The sequence below is a fragment of the Thalia democratica genome, chromosome 7, assembly GCF_965202585.1.
Source record: "Thalia democratica chromosome 7, ktThaDemo2.hap1.1, whole genome shotgun sequence".
Classification (NCBI taxonomy): domain Eukaryota; kingdom Metazoa; phylum Chordata; class Thaliacea; order Salpida; family Salpidae; genus Thalia; species Thalia democratica.
Genome location: NC_139171.1, coordinates 41,900,300 through 41,925,516, shown reverse-complemented (window position 1 = coordinate 41,925,516; position 25,217 = coordinate 41,900,300). Strand labels below are relative to the sequence as shown.

Below are 25,217 nucleotides of genomic sequence, written 5' to 3'. Positions count from 1 at the left end.
TTTATTTAAAGTTTTAAGTAAGAAAGACTTCTTTTTTTCAGTATATTTTTTATATACTTGGGTAAGGTCGGTTAGGGATAAAGGTATAGATGTTCTTATTATTCTTTTGTATTATAACTTTATCTCATTTGCATAATTTTATGAAAGAAAACATTTCTAAAACTTCACAACTGCAGCCGACCCTCTAAACTGTGTAGACTTGTTTTAAATAGATCGATAATTATTTTACATATACTTGTAAATTTATAAAGTTTTAACAAAAAATATTGCTGTAGTGTTTATTAGAAATTAGATCAGTGTTTCCTAAAGTTGGCAGTATCACCACTTTTTGAGCGACTTTAGTAAGTCGTAGGCAATACATAGTAAGTTGACAAAGGGGGGCGATTTTTAAATTTTAGGCACTAAGGAGGTGATAATTGTTAAGAGGCAACATTTAACTTACACTAGATATTTCTAGGGTTTGAGTAAAAATAATAAAAAAGTTGAGGGAAAATTTACGGAAGATTAGAAACTTACTTTGAATATTCTAGAGTTAGTAATAAAATTTTTTATACAAGTAATGAAACTAAATTATTTTTATAGTTTTCAAAAAGGTGGCGATTACCCTGATTTAGGCTTTGTTTTTTGGTTACACAAAGTTTATTTAGATCAAAACGGTATACTAATAGTTTTACTTAAAAGTTACTTCGACGATTGATTAAACCGAAAGGTAATATTTTTTATTTTGGTATTATAAAAAACAAACTTAAAAAAACCGAAAATAAACAAAAAATAAAAATATTTTATTTTTGTCGAACACGAAACACTTTAATAAGTAAAATAACTACTTAAGTTTAAAATAGTACTTTTTTGTATTTAATTTTATGGGACACGTTAGAAGACCACCCGCGATCAAAATCCACCCGCGTTCAATATCCACCTGATCAAAATCCACCCAGTCAAATTCGAGAACCGCTTACCGATCGAGGATAAGGGTTAGGGGTAACAGTGATACTGAAAAAAAATATAATATATAAAATAAATTAATTAATAAGGAAAATATAAAAAAATCGGGTGAATTTTGAACGCAGGTAGACTTTGATCGGGTGGATTTTGAAAGCATATCAATTTTACACATGCATAAAATCTTCTATAATAATAAATTTAAGGTATTTTTTTTTTAATTAAAATTAAATTAACTAGCTACTTGCTTAAACATGTTTTTTATTAGCAATGCAAATCAATTTAAATAATGTAAGCTAAAATTTTAACTAAAATACCTAAAACTCAGACTTAAAACAAAACAATTGGATAAGTAATACGTCTAGTTTGGTTTGCAAGTATTGAAAACTAAATAACATTAGTTATATAATTACAGAAATTAACACTAGGAAAAAAAATTGTTTAGCACCAAATCAGCTCCTAACAAAAAGTAACCATAATAATGATATAAATGTTAGTTTTTTTTTGTTGATATTTAGAAGAAGTTGAAAAAAATTTACCATATGTTTTTTTAAATGTTCTAGTACGAATATTTTACTTTTTCTAATATAAAATAAATTTTATGGAGTTTTTAACCTAAAAAAACTTAGTTATTTTTAAACGAAAAAAAAGAAGAAATATCAACTTTGAAAACTTATAATACATTAAAAACACAGAGTTAATTTTAACATAATGCTTTTTTATTGTCATTTAAAAATATATAAAATTTTGTAAAAATAAATGGTTTAACATCATAGAAATTAACAGATAAATGCTTTTTAGACAGATAACATTGCAAGTACTTCAAAACAAAAAAACAACTTTACCCATAACATGTTTAAAGAAAAAAATGGATACGAGTATCACGAAATAGCCGGAATACCTAACTTAGGGTTTTTGCTTGTAAAATTGTTGAAACTATTTATAAATAATCTAACGAATTTTTAAATTAGTTTATAAAAAAATTAAAATCATTTAAGTGATGTCAATTAAACTATTTTATAGAACTTAATTTAAAAAAACGAAACTAACAAAAACACGTAAAATCTTTTAAATATAAAAAAGACATTTTTTGGAGCCAAATTCTACTTCTACGATGAGTTTGCCGTCAAAAAGTTGTTATGATTCAAATTTTCATGGTAAAAATAGAAAACTCAAAAGTGCCAAAGGTAGACGTTCATGTTCTCATGAAGTTGTAAGTAATCTAGAAGAAGGTATAAGCCGTTCAAGTTGGTTATTATTTTTTTTAAACTTTCGCTTGTTCGCTTTAACTTAGGTCTAACCAATATACAAAGTTTGTATTGTGCTTACTTATATAATTAAAAAAAAATTTTTAACTAAAATTTAGCTTTACTTGGTCAACAATTTTAAAACATGTGCTTTAAGCTTTTTCGACTAATATTTACGTAGTTCAATCTAAAACTGTAGAAAGCTTTATACTAATAAATAAGTATTTTTTTAAACTTATTTAGCTACAAGCTAATTTGCATTACAGTTTATAAACCGAAAATAAAAATACCTCAAATGGAGAAATATAGTATACCTAGAATGTCTCGTAGATCGGTTAGTAATTTTTTTAATTAGTTTTTGATGTATAAAGTTTTACGCTAAATTTTAGGATACTATGATTGTTTTAGAAAAAAAAATAATTTGGCTAACAATGTTATAAGCAAAATAACAAGTTAAACTAATATTTCAAAGAGTAAAGCTTATTAAAATAACAGTTGTTAGTATTGATAAAAAATACCTTTGTAAGAAAGCAATTCTTACATGTGCACTTATTTTACTCAATCTTATTTTAATTTCTGATCTATAAAAACTAGTTCTAATTATTAGCACTCTATACTTGTAATAATATAAAGAACAATACTCAGGTGTTAACGTACGTTTAAAATTTTAGACAATATCTAATCGAAATTTTTCATCTTTACTCTCTTCCGGTTCTTACATCAACCGTAAAACATCTTTAAAGTCATCAATAGTCTCATCAGTGTCAGATCATAAAAAAAGTTTTACATCAGAGCATAGAAAAAGCTATTGCATGTACAAAGTTGTTGAAGCAATAAGGGATGAAATAAAAACTAACATAGAGTTTGATTCGAGTAGAGGTTTTGATTAACTGTATTTAAGTTCTTTGTTTATGTGAGTCACTTTATTGTCTATTTATTTGTTATTAAATTCAACGTAATGTCACGTAATCTTAACAAAAAATAAAAAGTATGATAGCTCGTATACTTTATTTATAAGTTTTTAAACTTTAAACATTTTATTTCAAGTTATAGTTTTATAAATTTCCGCAAAAATGCAGTTTGCATGAAATATATTTTGTATAACTTAACGAATAAGGTTAACTAAAAGGTTGAAAAAAAAAATTATTACAAGATGATGTTGTATTGTAACTCTTTTTAATATCTAAGTTTTTACGATTTTAAGTTACTTTTTTTAGATAGTCTTTTACTATCTTATAAACTAGTTTCTTCAATATAAACAAAGAACTATTGAATATAAATTTGTTTTGCACATTTTTTTTAATTCTTCCGCTAATTAAATAACTTCAAAACAGTCTTCATGTTTACTTGATCAAACAAAAAATTAAAGTCTAAGTATTATTATAGAAATACAATTTATATAAAAATTTATATTGGCAGTAAATAGTGTAAGTATTTTATGTAAGTGTTAAGTGATTTTTGATTATGTTAAATAAAGGTATTGAAGATATACTTGCTGGACTTGATGTGCAAACACATTAATTTTAATTTTTCAAGATAAACAGCACATAAACGAACAGAACAATACGTTTTTAATAAATTTTATTTTTTAAGTATTAAACTTTAGCTTTCAAATTTTTTATTTAGTTTTTATTTTATTGTAATAATTTGAACTACATTCTACAAAATATCTATAAAACAAATCTACAAAAATCAATTCTTTAAAAATTAAATAATCTTTTCAAAATTTAAACAACTGCATTACTATTATAAACATAAAATACTTTTAAAATGTTAAAAATAAGTAGGAATAGCTTTTATATACAGGTTATATCGGGCTACCAAAAAAAGTGTAAAATACTATTGTAGGCATCTAGTCTGAGTTTGGTTGTAATGAAATTAAATAGGAAAATAAACGTTAAACTTTTTATTAAATATCAAGTACTAAACAAATAACTTACCTGAAAAATTTAAAACATAAATATCAGCTAAACTTAAAAAAATTTTAGTCGTCTTAAAAAGTTAAAAAATGGATAAAAATAAAGTTTTAAAATATATCTTTTTTTTGTAAACTTAGATAACATTTTAGTTTTTTTAAACCAAGTTGTTTTTTTTCATTCAAGTAAGTAATTAATTTAAATGTTAAAAAAAAGTTAAATAGAATGTTGTAACTGTTTATTAAGTTGTTATTTGGTTTTCCTTAGCATAATGTTTTTGGTGTGATTTAAGGAATAAATTACAGTTGAAATATCCATTAAATTATGTAAACTTAAAAACTTGTTTTTTTTTAACAAAAAAATATACAGCGACTTACATTTTTAGTACCCACTTCCTGTTGAATCTAATTATTGAGATAAAAAACTTTGTGTGAGAAAATAAGTTTTCAAATAAACTGGTTCTTCTTAGGTACACACTTTTGGGCTGTCTTCAAAGTGCGTATTCAAATGGAAAATAACTGTACAGTTAAAACTTTTGTAAATAGATTTTTTTTAATACTTTTACATAACATAACTTTAAAATTTCAACATAAACCTTGCTTGATTATTTCGTCGAGCAATAGTTGACTGACAGAAAAGTACGTCTGCTTTTATACGTTACATTATTTACAAAAACTAGATTAACCAGATAAATGATAGATAGTTTGTTCTTACACAAAGTTTTTGAAATCAACGCTATTGATAATTTGGACCTTCGAATTAGATATGTACTTTGAAGTAGAAATCTAAAAGAAATTAAACTATTTCTCATTTAAAAAATATTTACTACAAAACAGTTCTATTCAGTTACTTAAGACAAAAAAAAAGCGTAATTTTATTTAGTTTTTTTTTTGTTATTTACTGCCAATCAAGTAAACGGTTATTCTAGATGATTATAAGAGAATTGAAATAATAATTTCACTGTTAGTTTTAATTTCCAAAGATAATACGTATCTGAGTTACGTTAAGTTACCTATTTTACTTTTAACTTGAAAAAAATACAGAAAAATAAAGTAAAACTAAAGAAATAAACCTAATAAAAACTATATATATACTTATTAAAAACGTACAATAAATTGTTTATTATGTTTTTTTTAGTAAATTTTTGATTATAACTTTTTGTTACTTCTATATGCATATACTAGTTTTTAAAACCTTTAACAACTTGTGATACGTGTATAAGTTTATTAAACGACAAAACAAGACGCTCGAAATGTTTGATCTTAGGACCTGGTGCACGAAAAACCTTTTGGTTGATTAGTCGCACACCACGGATACCTTTCAACGTCTTGTCCAGGACTTTTTACAACAAAGTAGTATGTATTTACGATCGACTAGAATAGAGAATAAAATATATATTTAGTTATAAACAGAAAGAAATCATAAAATAATCATGGAAATATTGCACAAATATTATTTTTAAATTTATGTGTAATATGATGAGACTAGACATTTTCAAAGTTGATCTATTAACTAAAAAAGAAACTTTTATAAAACATTTTGTTTTTTGTTTTGTTTTACATCGAGTATCCTAAGTTTTTAAACTTATTATTAAAACTATAACATAAATTCATAAAAAACTGCGATTATCTATTCAAAAGAGATGTAAATTTATATACTTATGTAGTGTTATGATTCTAAAAAAACTAACTAATTTTTGTATGTATTAGAATTTTAATAAAACATTATTTGAACTTTTGATGCACATTACCAGAGTGTCAGATTCGAAAATATATTTTAAATCTTTAAAAATATTTGAAGCTTAGAAAATTAGAGTAGTTTTATTTATGTTTTTACAGAAAATAAGTAATAAAAATTAAACAAAAAAGTGTATATTTTAAAGACACAGAAGCCTTTTACTTAAGCATGGTACGGCTACCCAATATTTACAAAAATAAAGCACATGGTATTTTTGTAATAAAAAAAGATCATGAATTATTTAAAAAAAAAACTGTGTTTTTTTGACATTAAATAGTTTTTATACTCTTAAAATTATTTACCGTAACTTTATTGATTTTCTATACAATCAAGCACAAATAACGTGCTTTTTTATTAACCGCATGAGGTAGATTTTACAAATATTACTAATGTTAAAATTTTTATACTAACTAGTTTCAACATATTTGAATTATTTTTTAATTAGATTATAGATATTAATTACTTTACTTTGTACCTTATCAATAGGTTTAGTGTGAAAAATAAAAACACAAAACACTTAAAGCTTTTTTTATGTTAATAAACTCAAATAAACATAACTTTTCAAAGGGTCTAAATCTCAATTTGGAAGAAAAGCTAGAGATTTAAATTCTCCCGTAAAAAAGATAAGAAAACCGGTTAGTCTAAAAATTAGATTCAAATTACGATGATGATAATTTATAACTTGTTTAAACACAAACAATATTTCTAACATTTCTTTAGGTACGACCAAGTTATACTTCTTTTGGACAAAGTAAGTTAGTTTAAATTGCTAAGATAATCTTTTTTTTATTGATAGTTGTAGCTTTTATAAGTTTATCAGTGCTAGAATCTTAGATTTAAAAATATTTAAACTTGTTGTTTTGTTATTTGATAATTTTTATCTTAAAAAAGGTACCTTAAACATATGCATTATGTATTTTGTTTATTAACTAATATTTATATTTTTGTAAACTAAATCAATATTTTTTGTTATTTTGGAAACATTTTATGTTAATCTATAATTAATATAACTATTTTTTATAAATATTTTAAAGTGTTTACTATTTCCTAATATAAAATTCAAAAGTTCTTGTTTAAATTTTAAAATTACTCTTTCTCAGTGCCTACTTGACAACTTAAACTGTATATGCACTAACTATTTTTAAATTCTACTTAACAACTGTTTAAAGCTGGGTTTCGGCAATTTCAGCTGCTGAATAGTCGGTAATACATAGTAAAAAGGCAAATGGGGTAGTGTGGTAGATTTTGAGGTTTCTAGGAAAACTTGTATATGTTTTTATGTTATCAAAATCTTAATTTACTAACCAGCGTGAATTTTCTGAGGTATAATTTAGAAGAAAAAGTACTCTAAAAAAACTATAAAAAAAATCTAAGTCTGAAAGCGTGATATCTCTAAAAAAAAGTTAAAGTTAAAATGTCTTAATGCTTAACTATAGGTTTTACATCAAAGAACATAAATCAGCTAAATGGAATTTAAACTGGTTTGTAAAATGATTTTAAAAGTAATATATTTATAATAAACTAAATATCTACGTCGTAAGTGTTTTTGTAAATGATTCAATATAATTTTGTAAGTAGTCATTTTGCAAAGTTTTAACAGTAATTAAATGCTAAAATATATTGCATTAAAACAAAATTGTTAGTTTTATGGTTTTATGTTTTAACTAATCTATCTAAAATTAAAGCCTTATATGCATATTTTCGTGTGGAGAAAAAATGGTAATAAAATTTTAGGAGATTTACATTTTATTCAAAATTATTTTAAATCTTGTTTCTGGTCCTCAATAAACTTTAAAGCTTTTCAAGTAGCGAAATTTTTTTTTTCTTATGTGATAAACCTATGAAGTTAAAAATGAACTATCGCTGAAGCTTATAAAAAAATAAACTATGCAAAATATAGTTCCATTTGTAATACTTAGCTATAAATACATTCGATCAAACACCACTTTGTTGCTTAACCTGGAAATTTGGCGTTTTAGTTTAAGGAAACCCTAGTTTAACGCCATGGAGCTTCTTTGTACCTAGCTTATGTCTACGCACTTTTAGCATGTGTAAAACATGCGAAGTTACACGGAAGGTAGCTGTAGTATGACTTTGATGAAGTATTGAGCTAGGAATCTTTTATTTATAAGAAAATAATTGGTATTTTCACAACTTAAACATCATTTATTCTTTTATTTTTAAACTCACTGAATAAATAAAATGACTAAAATTCTTTCTTTTCGAATTTTTCGATATATTCATCAATTTTCATCAGGGAAAATACAATTGAAACAACAAACTAAGATAAACACAAACAGTATGTATTACATAAAACTAATTAATATGTTAACTTAATTCGAGGGTAATCAACAAAATAAGTAAAACTGAAAATTAAACAAAATGGCTTTTAACTAGATAAGGCTAAAGTCTAATAAAATTGTTTCTTTTACATAAATTAGGTTTATTTAAATATATAACAATGGTTTCTAGTCTTATTAATTCCAAAATACTTGAACATTGTCTCAAAATACTAAAAATAGATAAAAGTAAAGAGTAGTTTTAAATGACCCAGTCGTAAAAAACTGCTGCATTAATGTACTTATAACTCAGTTTAACTCCGCAAAAAGTTGTTCAGAAAAAGTTATTTACTTCTAAAAGAAATTCTAAGGTAGTTTTTTAAGCTGTAAAATATTTTTTAATGCTGAACTTGTTTGTTTTTTTGCTACTTTTGTTTAATAACAATTTAGTCAATGTATTTTGTTAGATAGCTAACACTAATTTCTGTTATTTTCCTTTAAAATGTTTTAAAAGTTAATAATAAACACAATATTAAAGTTTAAACTTATTATATAATACTAAAAAACTATACTAAAAGTCTTAGACAAAACTTTCAAAACTTTTAATAAATAAAAAATTGTTTTATAAATTTAGGATTGCAGGACGTACCAAACAGACTTACGAACTTTAAATATGATATTGAAGAAATGTTTACTGTAAATCAATTAAGAAAAGTATATTGGCCAAAATTTGAACATTATTTTGGTGAATGGGCTTGTTGTCCACCATGCTTTGATGTTAGTTTAAACTTAACAAACCTGAATATCTCAGTTTAGTTAATAAATACCATAGTTTTGCTGTAAGTTTTTACTCGTTTTGTTGTGCTAATATTAAAACATAATAAACAGTTCTTGAAAACTTAGAGAATCGGTAATTTTTTTTAAAAATATTTTACTTATTTTAATTGTAATTTATACAACTGTTTTTGTTTTCATTTAAATTAATGTTAAGCATATTTTATAAAATAATGGATATACTGTTTATGTCAAAAAATAAATTGTTTTGGTACTTTAAAAAGCATGTACAATCTTTAACTACATTGCTTAGATTTGTAAAAAAAAAAACTCAACTTAACATAGTATATGTATTTTTTAATTTTTGAGTTCGGTGAAGTTTAACTGCAAAAGATAGTTTTAAATTTATCATGAATAAAACACTTATCGAACTCAGTTTCTTTTTTTTTAAAGTTCCGAGCTAAATACTTACATCTTATGTATATTACAGCAAAGTCCATTAGAAACTATCACATATTTGTGATTCAACGTAAAAATGTTTAACTATGATTATTGAACCTTTAAAATTTTATCTATTTTTCAAACTTTTTTATTTTTTTATTTTGTTTTAGAGTTATACTTCTAGTTAAAAATTTTCAAAACTATAAATTTGTATAAAAGTTTTATAAAGTTACAGAATGATGACTAATAATTTTTTTTAATCTTTCTTAGTATATTGAATAAAGCTTAGGAAAATTTTAATATAAATTAATTTTTATGTTTTTTTAAGTTTTTGTTAAATTAGCTGAATATTTTAAGCTATAACTCAATTTTTACTACTGACAATTCACATGTTCAAACTACAAAAACAACTACAGAATGTTAAAAAAGTGTTTTCTCTGATTACCATGAACCCATTTTTTGAATTTACAATAACATTGTGCATTGCAACAAACACAGTTTTTATGATGTTTGAAAGGTACCCAATGGAAGATACATACAAAGCTACACTGGACGAAGCAAATTTAGTAAGACTAAAAACAATAACTTAATACATACTTCTTAAGTCAAAACCTATTAAACCTATCTTTAAAATATAATAATAAGAAAAACATAATCATTTTTTGTAAAAATAACTCCATTCTTTGAAAAAAAAAAACGTTTAATTGGTTTAACACTATTAAAAAGTATAGGTTCTGTATAATTTATGTTGTAAACACATGGCTTTATATTAACAAATAACATTATTGAAAGCCAAAACTACTATAATATGGATTCTAAATTTTAATTATATGATACTAAAAACAATTTTTTGTAAAAACTTTTGTAAACTTTTCATATTTTCAAATACTCTTTTACTATAACTTTATTCAAGTTAAAACTCATAAATAAAACAGAACTTTTAATTTTTTTACATAATTTTATAAAATACAAAACTATAAAAATGTTTTAACAAACTAGTTGTTGTATTTTTAGGTTTTTACATTTATTTTTACGGGTGAAATGATATTGAAACTTATAGCTCTTACTCCTTCAGAATATTTAAAATCAATGTGGAACAGATTTGATATGCTTATTGTGGTTATAAGTATTATAGAGTTCATAGCAAGCCTTTCGGATGACTCAGCCAACTCGAACTTGGCGGTCTTAAGGGCGTTCAGATTGGTAATTTAGACTTTTACTTGGTAGAATGTTTTAATATAAAGTTTATTTAACTTTTATTTATTATTTATTAGCTTAAAGTTGTATATTTCATGTGTGTGGCTTTTTATGAACTTATTAATAAAGTTTTAATTTATTTAGCTTACAGTTTTATTTTAATAGTATTAATTTTTAGTAACTTTTTACAATTGTTAATTTTTCGTTTATTTTTTAAGATGAGAATACTAAAGCTTGCAAAAAGGTGGCCTACTTTGAATAAACTTTTAGTAGTAATAGGCCAAACCGTATCTAGACTCTGGCCGCTAACTTTCGTTTTTATGGTAGTTCTGTTTATATTTGCAGTGATAGGAATGCAACTTTTCAGCAAAAAATATGTAAGTTTAAATGTTTTTGTAACGTAGTAAAACTTCAATTTTATGTGTTATAATAATCAAAAGTATTTAAAAAAAAAGTTAATTAAGTTTTATGCAATTTAGATCAGGGGTCGGCAGGCATTTATTAATCGCGTGCTAAAATACATAAATAAAAATTCGTTTGTTGAAATTTTAGTTTAAGTCACAGTTTTAGTCAAACATAGAGGGCTAAACTATGATTTTGATCTTAATTAACATTGACTACTATACGTATGCCTCCCCATTCTAGCTTAGGGGTGGGCAACGTACGACCCGCGGGCCGGATCCTGCCCGCAGAGTGAAAATGACTGGCCCCGACTGTTTTTTAAATTTTATTGGAATCCGGCCCCCAAACAAAAATAACCGGCCCGCGAGCAAAGTTACAGGCCCGAAAAGGGTCAATATGTTTTTTACTTATAAAACTATGTATCATATTTTTACAAAACAAAACTATAAGAATCTAACTTTAAAAACATGCTAAAAAATTACTTAATAAATTAATGTGTACTAACAACTACAACATTTTCTCCTAATATTTTTTGTTGATCTAACTTAGTTGGAGTACCTTTTTGTTAAATCACCCCAAGCAAAGTGTTTTTTAATTACGATACTTTACATACGTACCTTTGTCAATTAAAATGTCAGTTCTATTTTGTAGACATTATTTAAACATCTGACATGTCATCTACATCTAAAGTTCTCAGACTTGAGAAATTTTGTTAAGTTTAAGGATTCAAAAAAGCGATTAACTGTTTCTATAAAATTAGATTCTGGCCGGTTCCAAAACTTTTATTTAGATTAGAACCCGAGTCATTATTCGGCTGGATACGGATACTGGATCCGGTAAATCACTAGTTCGAAATTCTCCGGCCCGCAAAAGGCTACATTTTTTCCGGATCCGGCTCGTTGATTGAAAAACGTTTCCCAGCCCTATTCTAGCTGGTATACGGTTTTTGTAGAATTTAATTACTTTATCTTATTAATTAAGTTTTAGCTTTATAAAGTAAAGTTAAAATAATAGATCATATTTGTACTGTTTTTTTTAATAAAAAACCTAAGTTTATTAAATTATGTTTAAACTTTAACATTTATAAATAACCCCTGCTTATAACAGTAACATAATATTAATTAATCCTTAGTTGTTCAACGGTCAGCAAAAATTGAAAAGTTTAAAAAGTTCTTTTGTCGAGTAATACTAAAAATACGAGTATATTCAAATGAAAATTAAAACTGTTGCAATTCAAACAAAATCAAACAATAATACGCAATTCATACTACTCAATACAAACAAAAATAAAACAACATATTTACGTTTTTTTTTAACGACTAAAACATATCAACTAGTTTTCTAAACGAATTTATCTTACTTTTGATAATTAGAAACTATAAGCAGATAATAGCACTTTGTTTGATGTATATAAGTTAAAAGTTTCAGAGATTTCCTTAAAATTAAATCGGGTTAAACTAAATAAAAAACACACAATTAGATTAAACTTTGAATTATGTGAGAGTTTAAATAACTTTAAGTTTTTTATTCAAATGATAACCCTAATATACCTAATAACGCAAAAGAAGTGGCTAAATATAAAACTTTTTTGACGATAATGTAAACATAAACAAGATGAGAACTGCAATTGTTTACAGTAGTGTGCTTAGAAATTAAACTACTGTGCACCGAAAACTTAGCAAGAAGTAAAAATGTGTTCTATTTAGTAAGATAACTTATCTTATTGCATATTTTCATGGTATTTAAGTACGTTATTTTTACAAAACTAAATACTAAATGCAGTGAAAATGTAACAATAACAGTTGCAACGAAGTCGATTCTCGATTTCGTTGTTTTAAACTTTTTCGCCAGTTGGCGCTATAGTCAGCCGTGATTGTGTACTTATTTCTTGATAACGTTAAGAAATTGCTCATTAGCCTTTAGCTCGCGCACTATGCGCAGCTCTATTCTATTGTTCTTTATTTATGTTTACTTTGTATTATGTTTGTTATTACGCTCAGTTAAGCCATAAGACCGTGCGAGAGGCACACGAGTTGGATATAAGAACTTTTTTATTATTTTCATTATATAAGATCTTGATGTTTATTTGCACTATTTTATTATATTGTGCTTAGTTTAGCCATCGTTGTGCATGAAGCACGATATATATTAAGACTCTGTATCATTAGTACTTTTATTATTAAGAACTATTTTTGTATTTAAGATTTCAAACACTTTAAGAACATTTCTATTTGTAGAACTTTGTGTTTATTTGTTGTGTTTGTTTTCGCAGTTTTAATCTACTGATAAATTGTCTGCTTTATCACTTCTAATTCTATTTTTCACATATACATCACTTATTCAATAAATTCACTTCATTAAAGAAATTATTTATAATAAGTTTATTACATACTTATTAATTAATAAGTTAAACCTAATGAGTAAGGTAAATTCAGTAAAAGCCTTAAGAGCTAAACGCTCAAAGCGTTTAGCACAAAAAAGGGGACTTCCCCCAATTAAAGGTAGTTCCTACCACAGGCCCTCTAGGACTACACAGTAACTTAGTTAAAAACAATATGTTTAATTAAATCGAGTTTGCAAAGAATTTACTATTTAGTTGTTATATAGTGCATTGCTTTTATATACATTACGAATTACAATGATTTCGTTAAGACTTACATTAATAACTTATTGACTTAAGACAACATATAGATAATACACCTAGTACTAAAAAGATTATATGCTCTCAACTAAGAATAGTTACTGTTAGAAAGCCAAACTGACTTTTTTTTAACATTTTTACGCCTAAGAAGTATAAATACTTTCAATAAGTCAAATGCTTTCCAGGAAGTTAAACTGAAAGTAATCAAGATACGGAATATTACATAAAGATCATATTTAACTTAAAATAGTCTAAATGTGCCGAAATCTTTTGTATAGTAAGTTAGATTTACATGCTCTTAGGCCTCATCCAGTTTAAAACGAAGCATGCTCGCGGGCCGCAATTTTAGGACCGCTGATTTAGATCAACTTTTCAATTTATAGTATAACATTTTTAGAGGAATTTTTTTTTTATAGTTCGAACTGACGTTATGGAAATTTTCTGCTTTTCAAAATGACTTAATACCAATGATTTGCTTAACAAAAAAAAGTAAACATAACTATGTTATCTGTCACAAGTTTTTTTTTATGTTGAACTCTTTTATACAATTTTTGCTAAGTTTATTTTAAAGATTTACAAATGCAAAACTTTATTATTAAACTAATGTTTTACCAAAAACTTTTTTTTATATCTTTTAAACTTTAAAGCTAAGCTCTTAATAAAGCTAAGATCAAAAATTTTTCTTTATAATTCTAACAGAGTATTTTACAAAAACAACTAAATAAACCTTATAAATTACTTTGTAACTCATTATATTTTTGTTGTTAATTATTCTTAATTTTTTTTTTTTACAATATTTAATTTTACAGCAAGATATCGACGTCACGTACAGTTTCAAAGATTTTCCACATGCATTTCTGACAATATTTCGAATTCAGTGTGGAGAGTGGGTTGAAAATATGCTAGAGTGCAACAAGATAACTGGACAGCCTGCATTGTGCACTTCATTATTTATTGCTGCTTATTTCGTTGGAAACCTTGTGGTTTGTTTTGACATCTGAAAAAAATTGTTTTTAATTTTTGTTATGCCCAAGTTTGTTCGTTATAAAGTATTTACATTAAGTCAATTTTATAGATATTAAACTTGTTTCTTGCTCTTCTTTTGAATGCATTTAGCAAAGATATGGATGAAGATACAAGCGCTGTAGAAAAATCTGAACTTCAAAAAGTTAAAGAATACATCCTAGAAAAAACACGCTCAATTAAAGTTATTTTTTTTCTAATTTAACACACTGTATTAGACGTTTTAAAATTGTAAGTTTTAGTAGTTTTAAACAGTTAATTTAATAAAGTATATTTTCAGTTGTTCAATTGTAGCTTTTTGAAGAAAAATAAACAAAAAAAAAGTTCCAATGTCATAGAATTGCAAGAAATAAACACTCTGCTACCTTCAAGTACTCAAGCAAGTTCGTTTTTTACGGTTTCAATAAATTATTAAAATTTTGAGTACTTAAAATTTTTTAGTTATTGTATATAATAAATTGTTTCTTAAAACACTTTTTAGTGAGAACAACTATTCTTGGTTAGTTTTATAATACTTTTTAATGTTTTTCGTTTTATTCTAACTTAAAGAAGTATTTTATTTATTGATATTATGATTTTTATATAATGAAGCTGTACTAGTTCTGTAACACATCCTCATACTTAAACAGTAGTCAAAAAAGACCATGAGAAGCAATTCAGCATTCCTCAAAGTTCAACAACAAGGTCAAATGAAAGTTCTGTGCACAGTTCTCATGCTGATAGTGGTTTCAGCGATTCAGTAAAAGAAATGAAAAATAAAAAAAACTCCCAAACTTTTACTAATGTAAGAGTTAATTAAACTTTAGAAGTTTTAACCTATACTGAATTTTATTTTTATTTTTGATACATTTTGTATTAAGAGTATTTGTAAAAGAATTTGCTGCCGATTAGAAAAAAAAACTTCGTTAGTTTTTCTCTTTAAAATTTACATATACCAGTTACTAATAATTAATTTAATATGAGCGAAAAATTTTGATGTATATGAATAAAACTATCTTTTTAAAAAAGTGTTATAACCGTCCACAAGATTGTTAGGTTCGGTGTTTACTCAATAAATGATGTGCTTGGGTATCATGATTACTTATTATAAATATTACAGATATACAAATGGAACGCCTGATAAACCTTAAATATTTTATTTTAAAACAACTAAAACAGATTAAATACTATATGTGCTAAATGATTTTATATATAAATTAACATTTGAAGTTAAATGTGCGACAACAAATATTACCAACAACTGTGTAGAACGTCTCTTAGGCTCAATAAACTAACTGAAAGACTAAATTTATTGATGTGCATGAACCTCTTCTAATTTGATTACACTAACGTGGACTGGACAGATATTGTAATCGACGACCTAGTTTTTGGCTCCCTTGCTACCCCCATTAAACCAGAAAAAACTCCTTGATATTTTCGACCGTGCTTCGCCATCCGTTTTGCTTTCTCTACCCGTACTCGGGAAAAATACTTTAACTAAACTCTAACAAATACGACACGCTCCTTTTTCTTAACTTTCTCTTCTCTATACAACGTTGCAGATTTTTTTTGTAATTTTTTCCAATTTAACTATGAACTCTTTCGTAATGATTTATAAACGAACCGATACGTTTAACGATCGCTTTGTTACAATGTAATAAGAAAATTTTGTTGTAAAGAAGTTATAACACTAATTTAAAAATGTTGTAAGTTTTAACAAGAATTAAAAAAAAGTACTAAATATCAAGACAAACGGCACAATGACACTTAAAAGATTCACGCTATTCTAAATCGTAATAGTTAGAAGGCTTACTAATAAATTAAAACATTTTAAATTTAAACACAAAATACACATAATAAATTTAAACGTAAATTTTTTAATGTTTTACTATGGTTTTGCTTGACTCTAAAATTAATTTTAAATGTACTTCATATTTTTGGTAAAACAAAATTTAAAGAGCTAAAAGACTTTCAATCTATAAATTTATTTGTGATACTAATTTTTAAGGATGACTCTATGGCTATTGATGTTACTGAAACTTTATTAAAAAAAGAAGAAAGTGTTCAAATTGAAGCAACTTCAGAATGCGAAGTAAGATTTTAGTTTTTTTTTATGTATTTTAAATATTTTCTAAACTTAAAAGTAACTTAAAAACACTATTGTTAGGAAGTGACGAATAACTTAATTTATAAACGAATTATTAATTAGTATATTGAAACTAATTGTTTTTAATAAAAAAAATTTTTTTATAAGTATCAGCAATTGTGCGTTTTTTTTTTTCTTTAACTTTAAACACTTTTTAAAACTCAATATTCCATATCATGTGAAACAAATTACGTAAAACAACTATTAAACGACCTTAATTTTGTATCGGGTATTACTATTGCTAAAAATTACTGACTTTCAAAACTGTAATTACAACTTAGATAGTTTCTTAATGTTCAATCGATTAACTGACAGACTTAAACTATATATTATTTATTAAAGTGATAAACTTGATAAATTATGATTAGAAATTCACTTTTAGCTTATATACATTAAAAAAGTTTTTTACTTTTTTAAATAAAAACGCTTGTCAATCATTTTAGTTTATTGAACACAATAAAGAGATCGACGCTCAAAAATATGGTCAGAGTACCCGATGTATATAGAGACTTTTTTACCATTTAGTATTGAAATTTTATAATAAGGGATTAGTGTTTGACTTTTCAATTTTAAAAATTTGTTAGTAAGATTTAGCTTTAAAAGCTCATATGGTATTTTAATAAATAGAAATAAATTTTTATTAGTAAAAAGCTTTTAAAGTATGTAGTAAGATTAACTCATGATATTTAAAAATTATACAAAATCTCAAGCTAACTTTGGCTTTTTACAAGACTGGTTTAAAGATTTTTAAGATTTATACATTTTTCTGTTTGTTAGATAAAATTGAATCTAAATAGTTTTTTTTTCAGAAGCTTCTATGATTTAGCTTTTGTTTAATTTTTTAATCTCAAGTAACAGTTTTTTTGCTAACTTTTATTATTTCCTCACTTAGTTTTAGACTTTAATATTTTTATTTCACTTAAAAACTCAGATATTACCTGTTGTTTATTAGTATTTAAATGGTAAACTAGAAATTGCAGAAGTGATACTTTATGTTAATTACAAAACGTGCGAAAATTTTAGTTAAAAATTGTCAGCTATACAACTCATGAGCATTTCATGCGTACATATTTTACAGTTAGTAATATGTATTATATGAAAAAATATAAAAGCTCGTATTGATTTTCTTTAACCGAAAGGTCCTAGAACTAAATATTTTGAGCGCTTTTTTTGTTGTTTAATAAACAATATATGTGCCTTAAAACTAAAAAAGTTATATGTTTTATAAACACTTAATCATTAAAAACTAATAGTTTTTTATAAGCCTTTTTAATTGTTAAATTAAAAAATAAACGGTATTTATGGAGCATTTTTTAAATTTACAACAATATTTAAATCTAATGTCATTATTGTTTTCAGTATTTACGTAGTTGCTTAAAGCTTTACTTTCTTTGTATTTTTTTTTTCTTAGATGCACAACCGCAGATTATTAGTCATCATTTTTAAGAATAAGATCTGTTTTTCTGATATTGTTTCTTTAACATTAAAACGATTACAAAATATTAAATAAGTTGTTTTACGTATAATTTTTTATATATTTTCGCTGAGCAGTATATATAATATATTTGTAGTTTTTCTACTAAGGTATTAGTTGCTAAAATTAACTGTCTTAATTAAACAATGTTAAAAACTTATACGATGTATTTAATTGACACATGTATGTCATCTGGATAGTATCAAAAAATAATTCTGTTCAAAATAACAAGTATCTCAAAGATCAAGTAAAATTGTTTTTTAAGTTTTTAAAGACTTTGGGTTTGTCTGATTAATAAATAAAAAAGTAGAGAGCAGTCTAAAATATTTATAACACATTTGAGTATCATAGTCATTGAACATATTCTAATGATCTTTAATTAGTACCAAAGAAAAATATAATTTAAATACAAATTTCCTTAACTGATTCAATAAAATTACCAAAAAAAAAAATAAACTATTGGCATAAAATATTGATAAAACTTAAAGTTAAAATATTACAGCTTATTATATTTTACTATCTTTAAAGAAGTTTAATCCCATATTTTGCTATTAGGCTTGTTTATTTCGTTATATAAGTTATTTCTATAAGTCAAGCAATTTTAATTAAAATGTTTTATACTTATATTCTATATTTTTTCAAAGCTTTAGGTGTATATATATTTTTTCATTTTTAAGTAATTGAACAAGTTTTTGTTTACGTCATGGTTACAAATTTTACAAGTAAATCTATTACTTAGTTAATTTTCGTTTACTTTTCTTTTCTTTCTTTTTATCGTTTGTTTTAATTGTTGAAGTTTAAAACTTTAAATTCTAAGAATTAACTTTTATTAATTCGCAAAAAAATATAAAAGCATGTAGTGTACGACTCGATAACCGAGAGTTTCTTCCGTACACCAGGTCCTTAGACAAAACTTCTTGAACCCTTTTATTCTGCGTTCAACAAACAATATTGAAGTAAAAAATATATATATTAAGATTCACTTTTTAAATTGTTTAACCTCAGTAACAGTTAAGTTAATGAAAGTTAGTTTAAGATTTCCATTTCTAATGACAGCAACTAGGAAGGTATTAAAAATTTTTAAATTTAAAAAAAAATATAAGCGAATCATCAATTAAATACAACATAGTTTTTATAGTATATAGTACTATAGTTTAAACATTTATATTGGAAATGAGTTTAAACTATACAGAAAAGTTTCTGTGTATTTTAAGTAGTTTATTGTTTCAATATATAATGTTTTATACTTATAACTTACAATCATCCCCGTTAAAGCAGAGTCCTTTCAAACAATGATTATTCAAACCTAGTTATTAAACATCAATGTTTTTTTATTCAATTACTTTCTAGCACTATACTAATGACGACCCATTTAGTTTGAAAAAAAGCTGTATAACTAGTAACAGCTTGACTTACTACAACTGTTAATTAAAAGTGTTATTAATGGCAAGAACTATTAATCAACAGTTATAATCAAGCTCTTTTTTCATTTGTAAGTTTTTATCGTGATTTTACTTTAAGAATAATATTTTTAGAAAGAAGACAATAATCTAGAAAATTGTATATGCTTTGTAAATGAACTTCCAGGAACTAGGTGGTATAAAACTAGAGTTTACTTTAACAAAATGATAAAAACTACATGGTTTGAAAATCTAGTAGTATTTTTTATCATTGTCAGTAGTATAATGCTTGTTAGTTTGTTATCATTTTTTAAAGATTTTAAATAGATAAATAAAAATAACACTAAAAAAAAGTTATAAAAAAAAATTTGTTGAATAAAACTTTATATTTTAATTAGCTGTAAAGTTCTTATTAGTTTACATTATAAGTATTTTAAACGTTTAAATTCAGTAAATTTGTTAATAAAAAGTTAAGTAATATAGTTTATTTATAATAAAACCTGTTTTTTCTTCATAAAACTTAATACTTGTTTACAAAAGGCATTAGACGACGTACATGCAAGACAAGACGATACAAGACAGAAAGTGATGAAAGTTGTTGATAAAATTTGTATGGTTTTTTTCATAATTGAAATGTTAGCAAAGTGGCTTGGAATGGGTTTAAGTAAATACTTTAAAAACCCTTGGTGTGTTCTGGACTTTGGACTAGTTTGCGTCAGTTTTGTTTAACCTTTTTAACTTTACATTAAATTATAAATTACTTATTTATAATTGTCTAAATAAATTCAAAACTATTTTAATAACTATATTTAGGTTTCAATCTTTTCTTGGATTAGTGACGGAAAAAGTACACTTCGATCGCTTCGTACTTTAAGAGCTCTTAGGCCTTTAAGAGCAATGTCTAGACTTGAAAAAATTAAAGTAAGAAACTAGTTAAACATATCCATTAAAAGATACAGCTTCTAAAGTTTCGTTTTTTTTTGAATAAGTATTACTTTTAATTTGTTTTTAGATTGTAGTTGATGCATTAGTACGGGCCATTCCGTCAATTTCCCAAGTTGTGCTAGTTTGTCTTATTTTTTGGCTAATTTTCAGGTAAATGTTTTTTCACAATTATTGGATTTTTTAAATCAAAAAAGGAATGTTTTTTTTTCTATTACATAAATGTTTTAATTTTTTACTTAAGTAAGATCTTTGTTACTTTTTGTAATATAAACAATTTTATTTTAAACCATCATGCATTTAAAAAAATTAGTTCGATAGTAGTTTTACAAAAAATCTAGCTTAAGAAATTGAAATCTTTTATGGTAATTTAAAACTATTCTTAATTAATTAAATATCAAACTCTTTATTTCATAAAACCTGTTTTAATTTTTTACGGTTAAACTTAAGCTATGTTATTTTTCATTGCCAGTATGTTTTAATTCAAGTAAAAGCTTTGAAGTCTAAATTATTTTAAAAAAATTTAATATACAATTAGCATTTTTTTATAAATTCAATACTCACAGTATTCTTGGTGTAAACTTGCTTGGAGGCCGTTTTGGAAGATGTGTTGCAGTACAAGCAAAACACATTTTACCTCACGCTAATATTTTCAATGAGTCAGACGTTAATGTAACATGTAATGCAGTGTTAAATGTAAACTTTGCTTTATATTTAGAAAATCCCGAGTTGTTTTATAGAAACTATCCAACTTTAATTAAAGAAAAAGGCTACAACTTCTTGCCAAAAATATTTAACAATGTTACTTGCCAACAGTGTGTAGATATGTTAGTTATTTTTTTATATAAACATCAATATAATAACTTTTTTTATAATTCTATTGAGTGAGCTTACATTAACGAAAATCTATGAAAATTAAAAATAGGAAAAACTCTATATAGAAATAAAAGGTATATATTTTTCTTTATTTAAACTAGGGGTGGGCAATTAACGGCTAGCGGAAAACGTCCGACCAGCGAAATACTCTCAGCTTAATTTTTTTTAAATATCTGTCAAAAATGAGCGTTTTTACAGTAAAAACATTAAATGTGGTTTTAATTTTAGATTAAGTACACAGTAGTGCTCTTTAATCTATTGCTTTTAACAGTTTAGCTTTTAAAAGTTTTATTTCTTTTATAGTACAATTTTTAAATAATATGTGGCCCGCAAAGCTTTTTTCTAGAAGTCAAGCCCGCAGAATACCTTTTCTGATAACACTAGCATGTCATACAGAAAGTTTGCCCGCCTTAAGTGTTTTAATAACGTTTTGTATTAAAAAAAAATATTTTAAGTTTTATCACAAAATACTTTAACTTCTTACAATTTTTTAATGTCAAAATTACACTTTTAGGTTAAGATTAAATTAGTTAAGTCTTGTTTTTATAGCGGTTTATGATACTTTTTATTTTATTTCAGGTTGAAAAAAACTATGGTCAATAAAGGAAGTATTGATGACTTAATAACATGGGATACCCCGTCTATAAACTTTGACAACGTGTATATTGGCTTTATCGCTTTATTACAAGTACAAGTTTTCTTAGTTTAATTTAAAACTATTGTAATTATTTTAAAGATTAAATACTTTTTTTCCGAATATTGGTGTTAAAATTATGGTAACAATTAAGCAACAAAAGCTTTTTAAGCATATTAAGCAATCAACAAAGACATCGGCGAAAGTCTGCTGAGCAGAAGCCTGGACTTTCGTATGCCGTGAGACAAGCTAAAGTTTAAGAAAAGGGTTGATCCAATTCGATCATCAGACCACAAGCTTTCGACAGACTGAGACCAGTTTCGTCCTGACTAGGACTCATTAGTTAGTCACAACCGAAAAACTTACAATCATCAATCTTCAAACGGTTTATAAATGCAACCATTTAGCAACCTTTTGCATGCATTGATCAGTGACGTTAGTCTACCGTAAGCTTGTGGTGTGATGATCGAATTGGTATGATCAACCCTTTTCTTAAACTTAAGCTTATCTCACGGCATACGAAAGTCCAGGCATCTGCTCTGCAGACTTTCGCCGATGGTTTTGTTGAGTATAATTAAGACGAGCGTACCATCTATCATGCCTAGCGGACAATGTATTGAACGTTGCACGGCAAAAGACAATGCTGACGTCACTGATCAATGCTAGCAAACGGTTGCTTCATGCTTGCATATATAAATAGTTTGTAGTTTGCAAATGCAAGTTTCTCAGTTTTAGCTAATTTATAAGTCCTAATCAGGACGAAACCGAACTCACTTTACCGAAAGCTTGTGGTCTGATGATCGAATTGGTTTGATCAACCCTTTTGTTAAACATATTAAGTTTATTAAATATGTTTCAAAAAAGAGTGAATACCTTAAAAACTTTACTTTTAATTTCCTTTTATACTTTTTTTTGTAAAGTTAAATTATTGGTTTGATCATACTACTTAAATTATCAGACCACAATTACTCGGTAAACAGAGATCCGGTTTTTGTTTTTTAAAATTGTCAGTCAGCTGCAACCAAATAACTTGCAGAAACGGCTTTAATTGTTTTAGATATTACTGTTTGCTGGTATGATCAGTTACATCAGCGTTGTCTAATTTCCGTTCAATGTTTAAAGCTGCATAATCTACTTGGCTCAGTATACCTAGAACTTTTGGTCTGATATTATAAGTAGTATGATCAAGCCTTTTTGTCATCTTTAGTGTGTCTCACGGCACATGCAAGTCCAGGCTTAGGCGGCTCTGTTAGACTTTTGCTGATGTTTTCTATGATCGTATTTTCGGAAGTTTGATAATAAAACTGTAACTAATATTTGAATTTTCAAATGTAGCTGATACTGGTTATTTCATGTTAAACAGGTTATTTTCTAAATTATTTTAGGTTTATTGTTTGAATTTTTTATCGAACAAATATAGTAAGGAAAGTAAGGCATATGTAAACCCAACTAAATAAGTAAGGAAGTAATTAGCTATGTTATAGGTTCGCTTGTTTTTATATCAGATTATATTATATATTACAAATAAAGTTATCAAGTCAACTTGTTACCTAGGTAGCAACATTTAATGGATGGGTTGAAATAATGGCAAGTGCTGTTGATGCTAGAGGTATAAATGAACAACCAGCTTTTGAAGCGAACTGGTTTAGCTACATATACTTCCTGTGCTTTGTCGTGTTTGGGAGCTTTTTCTCACTGAACTTGTTTATTGGAGTAATTATAGACAGCTTTAACAAGCAAAAAGGCAAAGGTAATGAAGGTGAGTAGTTGGGTAGAATTGTTCTACAATACTAAGAGTTTGAATTGTGTAAATTTTTCAAAATTAAGTTTAAAACAATAAAAAATGAGTTTTTTTTCACAACTAATTTTTGATACCGTAGTACAGGTCATTTGTGTTTAAAATTTTGTACTAATAAAGTGTAACTGTATTACTATAAATACTTTTAGTTAGATACTTTAAATAATAAAACTATCACTAAAAAATAATATTTTTGTAATTTGATGTTATAAATGTGATTCTTACAAAAAAAATTGTAAGCTTTGAACGTATAAAAGTCATTTGTGGATAATGCATATTGTATATTATTAACATATTACACCAACAACATTTTAGATTTGTTTTATGAAATGTTTATAATGGTAAAAAATTAAAAAAAACTAAGAATTTTTTAATAGTTTTTAACATTGTAAACTAATACTAAGGTGATGAAAGTGCTGGCGTTTTCTTAACTGAGAAACAACTTGCATACAGAAAAGCAATGCAACAAATGGTGGCAAAAACTCCTAAAACGACTGTTCCAAGACCTCAAAGTCAGTTTGCAAACAAAGTAAGTTCATTTTTACATTTTTTATTTGTACAACTTTTTTATAGACATAATTGAGTTTAAAAATCTGTTTTTACGAAATGCTATAAAAAATTAGACTGGAAAAGGAACTATCAAATTTGTAATAACTTTTGTTAAAAAAATATCTACAAACAATTGCGCTAACTTGCAAACAAATATATTTGTCTAATCATAAATTTTAAAGTTTTGTATGCCTTTTTTGTTTTTATACAATTAGTTTTTAGATTTTGCTAATTTTGAAAAAAAACAACTGTCTTATTTTTTGATAAAATCTCTCATTCAAAAACTTATAAGAATAACAATTTTCTTATCTCAATAACTAATTAATTACTAAAGTTTTGAACTTGTAATTTTGAGAATCATACTTCCTAATGCTTTTAGTAATCATAAAAATAAAAAACCAACAATTTCTTTAAATAGGTTATTTTTTCCATATTTGTTAGGAGCAGGTTTCAATCTTACAAATATTTAGTTTTCAACGTCATTAATAAGTCTTACTTATGCCATTATACCAGACTTTTATCATTTGTTAAAAAAGTTTCAAAGACCCTTATATACATTTTATTTTTGTACTTTAGAGTAATACTCAGAAAGCTTTAACTTTTACTTGAAGAAAAAAAGATGTAGATGTTTTTTTTTTAACTTTAAAGAAAAGTGATTTTACGTAATCGTTTTTGTAAATACTTTTTATAAACTTTAATTAAAAATTTACACATTTTATTTCTTTATCATAACAAAACTTTTATTTTAAATTCAACAACGCTTTAAGCTACAATTGCACTGAATAACTCGAAATAGCGTAGTTTATTTTTTTATTAATTT

At 25.3% G+C, this 25,217-nt stretch overlaps 1 protein-coding gene across 1 annotated transcript in view; it reads left to right on the top strand.

Annotated features, from left to right (window-relative positions):
• LOC145841037 (sodium channel protein type 4 subunit alpha B-like) overlaps positions 1–25,217 on the top strand; it is a 65,280-nt gene that overhangs the window by 23,705 nt on the left and 16,358 nt on the right. The window contains exons 16-37 of the mRNA XM_082948393.1: positions 1,358–1,434; positions 1,744–1,853; positions 2,026–2,189; positions 6,410–6,477; positions 6,563–6,593; positions 8,756–8,898; positions 9,753–9,902; positions 10,351–10,539; positions 10,752–10,910; positions 14,386–14,559; positions 14,652–14,783; positions 14,880–14,982; positions 15,229–15,383; positions 16,587–16,670; positions 19,734–19,889; positions 20,139–20,312; positions 20,412–20,519; positions 20,611–20,693; positions 21,107–21,367; positions 21,996–22,104; positions 23,605–23,809; positions 24,253–24,377. Coding sequence (XP_082804519.1) covers positions 1,358–1,434; positions 1,744–1,853; positions 2,026–2,189; positions 6,410–6,477; positions 6,563–6,593; positions 8,756–8,898; positions 9,753–9,902; positions 10,351–10,539; positions 10,752–10,910; positions 14,386–14,559; positions 14,652–14,783; positions 14,880–14,982; positions 15,229–15,383; positions 16,587–16,670; positions 19,734–19,889; positions 20,139–20,312; positions 20,412–20,519; positions 20,611–20,693; positions 21,107–21,367; positions 21,996–22,104; positions 23,605–23,809; positions 24,253–24,377 — 2,960 coding nt within the window. The remainder of the gene's footprint in view (positions 1–1,357; positions 1,435–1,743; positions 1,854–2,025; positions 2,190–6,409; positions 6,478–6,562; positions 6,594–8,755; positions 8,899–9,752; positions 9,903–10,350; positions 10,540–10,751; positions 10,911–14,385; positions 14,560–14,651; positions 14,784–14,879; positions 14,983–15,228; positions 15,384–16,586; positions 16,671–19,733; positions 19,890–20,138; positions 20,313–20,411; positions 20,520–20,610; positions 20,694–21,106; positions 21,368–21,995; positions 22,105–23,604; positions 23,810–24,252; positions 24,378–25,217) is intronic.